The sequence below is a fragment of the Tupaia chinensis genome, unplaced genomic scaffold (genome assembly GCF_000334495.1).
Source record: "Tupaia chinensis unplaced genomic scaffold, TupChi_1.0 Scaffold000355_1, whole genome shotgun sequence".
Classification (NCBI taxonomy): Eukaryota; Metazoa; Chordata; class Mammalia; order Scandentia; family Tupaiidae; genus Tupaia; species Tupaia belangeri.
In genome coordinates, this window is record NW_006159850.1 from 4,299,499 (window position 1) to 4,309,436 (window position 9,938).

Here is a 9,938-nt window from a genome sequence, read left to right on the forward strand (position 1 = left end):
GGTAACGCTTCTGACAGCGGGGAGGCTGAGGACAGGCGGGCTTTGTTGCCCAAACCGTGCTTACATTCACATAAAAAGCCACTGCTCTCCACCACATGTGTGCCACGTGTGTGTCCCGTGGTGCGTGCTTGCCCTGAGGGGACGCCAGTCTGAGAGTGGCCATTGACAGCCAGCTGCGGCTGCCAGCACAGGCCGCTGCTCCCGGGGACAGACCACGCTTGTGAGGCGGAGGGGGGCCCTGGGTGCCTACTCAGCTGATCAATGCCACAGAGTGGGGACAGACGCCCAGGGATACCACCCACATAACGCCACCAGGAGCAGGCGAGACGTACCGCGGTGGAGGGTTAGGAAACTCGGAGAGGGCCATTTCCAGTGTCCTTTTTCTGACTGCTCACGGCAGTGTCCCTCGGAGTAAACTTGGCAGTTGGGGTTAACAGCCAGTGGTCAGGATTGCAAATTACGACGGAGGAGGGGCAGGCCATGTGGACGGGAAGGGCCAGGCCCAAGCCCCTCTGAGAAGTGGATGACCGTGGGGTTCTGAACCTCCGTGGGGCTCATCCCTGCAGGGACAAGAGCACACCGTCACCTCGTGTGTCCCTCCTGAGGCTGGCACGTGAACCATGGCAGCTTACTCTTCGCAGCGGCCTTGGGGGGGGAATATTACCACCACCCCCACTTCACAGCCGGTGACAGGCTCGGGGAGCTTGATCGTGCTCTTGAACTTATAGTAACGGCAGAGCTGGGGTTGGGGCTCACCCCGTCACGGACGCTGCACCACGCAGCCGATGAGCACGCAGCCCTGGCACCGCAGCCCACAGCCTCGCCGGGGCAGGGCTTCACGTGGCTGAGGCAGCTTGACTTGGCGAGGCCGGTCTGCAATGTGGAGGCGTGGAGGCTGGTACTCTGCACGTGAATCGGCCTCACCCCTCGCCAGCCCCGGGTCTCAGGAAGATCACCTGGCCGTGTCCTCATCTGGGAGACGGGGTGCCCTTAGCACTTCCCCAGGGGTTCTGGTGAGGACGAGGAGTGACAGGAAATGGTGGGACAGTGCTGACTCCCCGAGCCGCTCAGTGAGCGTCACCGTCCTCGCTGTTCACTGGCCAGGTGTGAGGTACCAGGAAGTCAAGCCCTCTGCCCGTTCATTCAGCAGTGGCTCGGACTGCCTGCCACGCGCCTCTGGGTGCCCAAGCGAGACAGGCTGAAGCCCCACCTTCTTGGAGTTTATTCTGAGCACCCCTGCCCTGTCATTTAAGATTCAGTTGAAATTCACATGGCATAAAATTAATGATCTGGAAGTGGACGACTCGTACGTTCACAGTGTTCGGTAGCCACCCCTCGGTCTAGGTGCCGAACTTTGCTCACTCCAAATCCAAACCCTATAGCAATATGCAGTCCCCTTCCGGCCCCTCCAGCCCCTGGTCGCCACCTGCTGTTCGTAACATGTCGTGCAGATGGATCACAGGGCGTGTGGGCTTTGTGGCTGGCTTCCCCTGCAGCATGTGCTCCACGCTTGTCGCTGTTCCGCCGTGTACCTGTTCTTCCTCTACGTGGTCCAGGAGCCCTCCGTCGTCCTGTGCCGCCTCTGTCTATCCGCCATCCGCTGCCGGCCTGCCTCACTTTCATGGTTGAAAAAGCAGAGTCCAAGGACCCCAACCCCAGGGGACAAGATGGGTTTGAGAAATGGGATGGGCACCCGTTCCCAGTAGCAGGACTCACGAGCTCATCCGTGCTCTCTCCTGGGTACACCGGGAGGCCCTGTCCAAGCACTTTTCTCCCTGGGCTTCAGTGTCCCACCTGGAAGAGGAAGGGCCAGGGTCCCCGGTCCCCAGCGCCCTCCCTGCCCCACTGGACACGTGGCGCTGTCCTCTTTCCACATCCCCAGGTCCGTTAGCGCCTCTGCCATGCCCTGGCCTGTACTGTCCTCCCTGCCCTCCCGCCACACCCCTTCCTCATGGCCTCCACCCTTGGCAGCCTCTCTGCTGGTCAGAAGGGCCTTGCCCTCACTCTGGGGCGGTTGGCCGCCCTGGCAACTGCAGCTGAAACCCTGCTCTCCGTTCTCTGGCATCTTTCTTCCTCCTTACTGTTGCCGAGACACCCAACCCCTGCACACGGCAGCGTGACGGGGAAAAGGGCTGAATCTCGAGTGTGCCAGTCCCAGGTGAGTCCCAGCTCTGCTACCTGGCTTTGCCCTTGGACAGGTCACTGGAAGCCCCCACGCCTCTATCTCCTCACCTGGAACAGCACAATAACCACACCTGCGCTGCGGGTGGTGAGAGGCCTGGGCCAGAACCTAGCAGGTGCCTGCGGGTGGCCATAGGCTGTGCAGCCCACCCTTGGGGCTGAGCTTACACCTTCCCCCACTCAGTGGTGGCCACCAGCTTCCCTCCCGGCCTGACCGGCAGCATCCGGCCGCTGCGCCCACCTCGGTGTGCCCTCACCCTCCGTTTGCGCCTGTGCCCACCACGCGGTCCCTGAGGGTCTGCCCTGCTCCAGGGGCCCAGTGGCAAGAAAGCCCAGGAACCTCTCTCTACCAGCCCCTCAGCCCCGCTCCGCGCTCCTGCCTTGTATGGAGCCCACAGCACTGCCTGGGGCTTCGAGGATGGCCCCGCAGGCCTGGCTGACAGCTGTGAAAACTGCCCTCAGCACGTGATGGCAGCACCGCGGAGGGGCTGGGGTGGGAGTGGAGCAGCGCAGTGCAGGCTCCTTGGGGTCCGGGTTCCCCTGGCTCCTGTACTGGTGCCTCGGCGGTCCACTGCCGTCTCACTAAAGTGGGGGTTGGCAGAGGGGAAGGCAAGAGACAGGTTTTCTTTCTTTGTGCCAGAGCTCGTGCAGACGAGCCCACAGTTCTGGTTGTGCCGAGCTTCCTGCACTTCCAGCCCGGCGGGGCCTGGGCACTTGCGTGTGTCAGGTTGACCCAGCCTGGGATTCGAACTGTGGTGCCACACAGGATCCGGCTTCTCTTGAGCAATGTGTTAGTGCTGGGCCGCGGAGCTGACACAAGAGAGATTTTTATTTATTTCTTCCATAAGCAAGAGGCAGAGAGACAGAGAAACAGCACCCCTGGCAGGGTCTCGATGCCACAACCATGCCACCATACACAGCCCTGGCTCCCCAGATGCAAACCCAGAACCTTTCCCTGCAGAGCCTCCCATTTTACTGCTGTGCCACTGTCCAGTGCAGGGGAGAGGTTTTCAACAGACCCGGTGGGACTCCGGGGCCCTCCCAGTGCGGTGCAGGCGCGGCCCCCTGGGGCTGCGAGTCCCACCTCCCTGCCACCCCGCCCTGCGGAGCCAGCTTCTCCTCCTCCCCTTCCATCTCTTCCTTGGGTCATGAATCAGCTTTGCAAAGACCTGCCCTGCCTCTGTCACTTCTCTGTGTTCTGTGACATTTAATAATTGCTCTGGCGAATTCTTCTCATCCTGCTATTTTTGTGTTTTACCCCTCTGCTGAGCCTCCCTTACCCTGCCAGAAAGAAATCTCACCTGCTCCCTGGTCGGGGCCCACCTCTCCTGCTCTGTGTTGGTCACACTGTTCTCTCTGCCCGTCACCCACTGTCTATGGGAACCCAGCTCCTAGCCCTGCCCCAATGCCCAGAGACCCCTTCACAAGTCTCTCAGGGAGGGCCCAGGGCACGGGCCTGTTTGCGGAGCAGGAGTCCCTAAGGCCTCTTTTCCAGCAACCTCTGAGGAGACACTAGCCTGGAGACGACGAGACATGGTCACCCTGGGCAGGACAGCCACTGCGATGGCTTCCTAGACCCTGGCCATTCCCGTTCCCTAGTGTAACCCTTGCCACAGCCCTCTAAAACTCAGAAAACATGCCCAGGGGTCTGTGAGCTGGCCGCTGCTTTCTAGCAAGAGTTTAACCCCACCTGCCCAGAGGCCAGGGCGCTGGGAGGATGGGGCAGGAGGCCTGGTGGATTCGGGGCACCGTGGCTCCAGCCCCTGAGCAGGGTCTCACTGAGTGTCAGTTGCTATGGAGGGTGACAATCCTCCCACTTAACTTACAGAGGGGAGCCACCTTCACCAGGTCACATGGGCAGGGCCGGTCCCCCATTCGGTTGGTCCCAGAACTGGGAAGGGGAGGCAGCTGGTAGGGGGGGTGGAGGGAAGAGGGAAGCTTGGGAGGGTGGGGTTGTACAGGGGTGAGGCTGGGGGAGGGACTGTGGGTGGAGGAAGGCTAGAACTGGCCACCTGGGATAAATAAGAAGCCGAGGAGTGAGTCAGCACATCCAGGCCCCAGGGGAGCCCCGGAACACAGCCTGGACTGAGCCCAGGCAGAGGCAGGAATGGGGCTTCCCAGGGGGAAGGGAGAGGGACAGCACTGAAGGCAGGGGCCACGGCAGCAGTGAGTGGTCCCTTCCGGCCAGGTTCCCCAGGGGAGCTAGCAGGCACTGCTCCCAGGGACAGAGCGGGACCGAGCTGCACAGGAAGACGCAAAGCCAGGCTATGGCCAGAGCACCCCACAGGCAGCTTCCAGCTCCCGCCCTCGTGCACCTGCAGCTGTCTGCTGGCAGCCTGTCTAGAGAGAGCCCTGGGCAGCGGCTTTGACCGCAGAGAGACCTGCTCGCCTCTGTCCTGGGCAGCGTCTTTGCCTGCGGAGAGACCTGCTTGCTTCTGCCCTGGGCAGTGTCTTTGCCCGCCGAGAGGCCTGCTTGCCTCTGCCCTGGGCAGTGTCTTTGCCCACGGAGGGGCCTGCTTGCCTCTCTCCTGGGCAGCGCCCTGCAAGGCCCTCTGATGCTGCTGGAAAGACGGCGGGGCTGAAGGGCCCCCACCGCCCCACCCAGCCTGACCGGGCGGGCTCCGACTCTGACCTGGCGTTCTTGTTTATAAAGATATAATCACACACATGCTCTCAGAGGCTTCTAGTATATTCGGGGCATTGTGCAGTGTCACCACTATCTTCTCTTGCGCCCGAGCCTCCCCTGTCCCAGCCCCCACAACCACCCTCTGTAGAGTTGCTCTTTCTGGATATTTCTTACAAACAGGGTCATTCGGTGTGCGGTCTTGTGACTGGCTGCTGACACTTTACTTTGCGTTCTCCTGAGTCACCCACGTTCAGCATCCACCGGTACTTCGCTCCTGTTTACGGCTGAGTAATATTCCACTGTGCAGATAGACGGCATTGCTGTATCCGGTCTTCAGTGAATGGACACTTCGCTGTCTCTGCTTTGGGCTAGGATGATAACGCTGATGCAGCCATTTTACGTGCAAGTGTTTGTGGGCTCGCGTGTTCGTTTCTCTCAGGCGTATGCCCAGGAGTGGAGTTGCTAGATCATACGCCAACTCTGGTTAGTCGTCTGAGGACCTGCCAGCCGTTTCCCAAACTGGCCACGCTGGCAGCAACCCACACCGGCCATGCCTGACGCCTCCGACTTCCCCAGGCCGGCCAGCACTATGGTCGTCTTTATAACTCTAAGCGTCCTGGTGGGGTTAAAGTAGAATCTCACTGTGATTTCGATTTTTAAGGTTTTTGCTTTAAGCCTCTCACTCTGGGAAGTCCCAGACACTCACAAAGTAAACAGTGACACGCCGTGACTCGGCGGTGGCTGGCGGTGGTGTCCCACCATCTGGTTTCCCTTCCACCCCGAATCACTGATTAGCAGCACTTATTACTATTCATTTTTCCAGTTTCACAGGTAAAATTCACATACATTGAGAGCCAGCCAGTGGCGTGGGGTTAAGGCAGCTGGATCCCACATGGCCAACTGCGGGATCAATTCCTGGGCCCGGCGGCTTGAAAAACACGCTGGGTGTGCATGTGCACATGCCCCAAATCCTGAAAGGAGACGGGAGAAGGGATTGTGGCGTGACTGCCCCCACGGGGGCCACCTTCTCGCTTTCCCTCCCTCTCCGATGAGTGACTGCACCCACCGGCAACATAAAAATTGTGCACATGTACTCGTTATGCCAGATCTCAGCTTATGGTCACACTGGCAGCCTGCGTGACTCGCTCCTGCCCACACACCATAGTCCCATTACCCCGGGGGCGCTCCTGGGGCCCTTCACGGTCAGGCCGTCCTCCACACAGAGGAGTTCCGTGCAGTGTGGACTGGTCATGTCTGGGCTTGGCCTTTCCCCGCCCACAGCAACGGCCGGCGTGGGCTCCCACTCCACCATCTCCGGGCAGAATCATGTCCCTGTTCATTGCAGGGAGCCGGAGCTCACCTCACTCCCACGGTGGCGAGCCCATGAAGAAGGTGACCAATAATCCCAGTTGTTTTGTTTTGAAGTGTTTGCCATAGGGCACATGTGCTCACCAGAAAGAGACAGAGAGAAAAAGAGAGAAAGATTGAATGAGAGGGAAAGTGAGAAATCAACCCCCGAGAGGATGACCATGCTGCAATCCCCTCTCCTCCGTTCTCCTCCTAGGATTTTGGGCACACACACACGCCATGCATCCAGCAAGATTTTCAAGCCTCCAGGTCCAGGACTTGAACTGCAGTCAGCCACACCCCCTGCTGGCACCCAACCACCCCAATTTGCCCAAGGGCATTCCCAGGACCTGGGACTTTCTAGGTGTGCAAACCCAGGATGGTCTGTGCACCCTCCTTACAAAATATGAGCAGACACTTCTCAGAGAGAAAGAGTAAGGTTTTTCTTTCCTTCTTTTCTCTTCCTCCCTCCCTTCCTTCCTTCTTTCTACGTTGGCTGGGCTGAGAATCACTCCCACAGCGCAGGCCCCGTGGAGCCCCACTGCCCGGGGCAGGCGGCAGGTGCAGCCGTTGCTCCAGGGAGTTGGTTAAGGATGCAGAGCAGCGCTGCAGGTGGAGTGACAGCAGCGTGGGCCTGCTGCAGTGCGGGGCGGCCCGCCCAGGCTGGGAGGGAGGAGCGGTGGAGCATGGGCTGCATGTCCAAACGCAGCACCAGTGGCAGCAGGAGAAACTTCTGGGCTTCTGGGGTCACCCTCCCAGGCTGTAGGGTCCCTGGTTCGAGAAAGTTATTTCCAAACTATGAGACTCTCTTAAACCTGAAAGAGTCCCAGCACGCCAGGGAAGAAAGAACTCTTACAGGGAGAATCTACAGAGTCTGGAAATCTTCTGGTGCCTCAGAGTGGATGGAGGAGCCCGCCAAAACACACCCCCTAGCACTCACCCCGAGGTTTCAAATTTGTGGGGAGCCTAAGAACCTGCATTTGTGATAAGCAGCCTTGGGGTTCTGGGGTACCGAGTTCTGAGTTAGCTCAGAGGACCACTGGTTCTATTCCAACGTCTTGTTTGGAAACTGAAGCCCAGAGGAGGGTAGTGGTCACTGTACGGTCACACAGCAAGTTTATAGCAGAACTGAGAAATCAGGATCCCAAGCCCCTGGGCCTCCAGACCCTGAAGCCAGCCCTGAGCAGCTATGGCACGGTGGAGAATGTCCTGGGCTTTCTGTAAAACCCAGCAACGGGAGGAAGGTACTGCTGTCCTTATACTGACCGGGCGGGCTAGTGCCTGTGACCACCTGCATCATTAAAGCAGCTACCATGTATGGAGTGCCTCCAGCTGAGGATCCCCCGCTGCTTCATCATCTCCCTGAATCGCAGCGGTCTTCAGAGTGGAGGATTGATGTGGGACACATGATGGTCTGAGTAAGTGGGAGAGCTGGGGCTTGAACCGGGCCACAGACACTCTTGCCCTCCATCAATTCACAGCACTCCGCTGCCTCCCACCCCTATGCAGAGCAGACAGAAGTCGGCGAAGAAAGTTCCAGCCCTGGACAGACGGACAGGTGCCCCAGGGATGGCATCTGGGCTGTCTGGGGCGGACTAGCTCACTTCTCTTTCTCCAGCGGCCAGACATAAAGCCCGTTTCAATTTAGGATTCCTGTGGGCCCAGGCACTGGAAATCATTTCTTTTTCCACTTCAGAGCATTTTAATCCAAAGAAAACTGCAGTTGTCAGCGTCTCGCCTTCCATGCAGGCCACCAACTCCGGCCATTCATACGTTCCTTCATCTAGTACATCTGTAATATTCATGGCCGAGTTCTCAGTCCTGGCCCTTAGGGCCATCAGTGGGCTTCAGACAAATCCTCCTTCTCAGGCTTGAACCTAGAGCAATTAGGTAAGCCTTTCTCGGGACTGGCGGGGTGGGGTTGGGGGGTGGGAATTTCCTGAAGACCCTCCCTGCTTCAGGTGATTCTGACACGCGGCCAAGGCTGAGAACCACGCCAGGCCAGGGCTTCCTGAGCTAGAGTGCATGCGAGCCACCTGGGGAATCTTGCTGAAGTGGGCATTAGGGCCAGCCCACGAGGTGGTGATTGAGGGGGCTGGATCCCACATGGCTGACTGCGAGGTTCAAGTCCCTGACCCAGCGGCTTGAAAACACATTAGGTACGTGTCTATGTGTGCCCAAAATCCTGAAGGAGGGAGAAATGGAGAAGGGATTGTGGCATGGCCATTCACCATGGGGTGTTCCTCACTTTCCCTCATTCTCGTTCTCTGTCTCTCTCTACCTCTGGCAAATTTATTTTTATTTATTTATTTGTTTGTTTATTTATTTATGAGAGGTTTTTGCTACAGGGCGCATGCACTCATCAGGAAGACAGAGAGACAGAAAGCGAGAAATTACCCCCAGGGGGATGGCCACACTGCAATCCCTTCTCCTCTCGGGACCTTGGGCATGCATGCACATGCGCCTGTGGCAAATTTACTTTTTAAAATGCAGATTAGGAGTCTGTGGTGGCAGCCTCGGTGGAGGGCAGAAGGACCGGGGAGCCACTCTGGAGCCAAGGCCAGAGCCTGAGTGACACAGGGCCCAGCTGGAACCTGCAGAGACCCCACATGATCTGTGACCACACAGCCCAAGGGCTGCACCGGGGACTCAGAGTCCTCTCCGCAGCTCCACTTTCAGGTCTCCAGACACACTGTCTGCTTCTCTGGCTACCCTGGAGCCTGGCTCGGGGCCTGGCAGACTGGGCTTTCGATGCATTCTTCAGTGCAGACTGAATGAGGCTGGAAGGCAGGGTATGGTGGCTGAGAGGGAGGGTTGGGGTCAGCCTGGACTCTGCCACTTACAGGCGTTCCCTTTACCACTGTGACCCATCTGGGCCAAAAGTGACTTCCTGCTCACAGCGTGGGTCTCGGCTTATGCCAGCACCAGAGCAGTGTGTGATACCAGGTGGTGCTTCTGTGGAAGTGAAGGTAAAGGCTGGCTGCTAAAGCGAGGGCCCCGGACAGAACAGCTTTACACAAGGCAGTCTCTCAAGGAAGGGCCAAAGGTGAGGGACCCAGGCCAGTGGGCAGCTCTTGGCCAAGACCCATTCTTCCACCTGGATGCTTCCCCTCCCCGGAGCACTGGTCCATCTGCCCTTCCGAGCTGGGTTACAGGCTTACCTGTGCCGGCCGGCTCACGGACGAGGAACGAATGTTCCGGAGCTCACGCCGACAGGCTCCCTCCCCCAGAGCTGGAGTCACTTCTGTTCCAGCCCGCAGGTGAGGACTGGGTTATTTGCCCATGCGTAGCTGCAAGGGAGGCCGGGAGGGGTGGGCTCGCTCTCGCTGACCTCCTTGTGCCCACCCACAACCGGGAGCTGTGTAAAAGGAGGTCTTGGTGGGCATGGACAGAAGCCCCTCCCATCCAGCCCGGTGGCGTGCCCGTCCCCACGCTCCTTTCCGTTGTCGCCCCTCCCCAGGGTGAATGCTCTCACAAGTGCTACTACATTTTCGTGGTGGAGACCATCTGCGTGGCCTGGTTTTCCCTGGAGTTCTGCTTGCGCTTTGTCCAGGCCCAGAACAAGTGCCAGTTCTTCCAAGGGCCCCTGAACATCATCGACATCCTGGCCATCTCTCCGTACTACGTGTCGCTCGCAGTGTCGGACGAGCCCCAGGAGGACGGCGAGAGGCTGGGCAGCGGCTCCTACCTGGAGAAGGTGGGCCTGGTGCTGCGCGTGCTGCGAGCGCTGCGCATCCTCTACGTGATGCGCCTGGCCCGCCACTCGCTGGGGCTGCAGACGCTC

At 59.0% G+C, this 9,938-nt stretch overlaps 1 protein-coding gene across 1 annotated transcript in view; it reads left to right on the plus strand.

The window, feature by feature from the left end:
- KCNG4 (potassium voltage-gated channel modifier subfamily G member 4) overlaps positions 1-9,938 on the plus strand; it is a 13,437-nt gene that overhangs the window by 2,765 nt on the left and 734 nt on the right. The window contains exon 2 of the mRNA XM_006152565.1: positions 9,615-9,922. Coding sequence (XP_006152627.1) covers positions 9,615-9,922 — 308 coding nt within the window. The remainder of the gene's footprint in view (positions 1-9,614; positions 9,923-9,938) is intronic.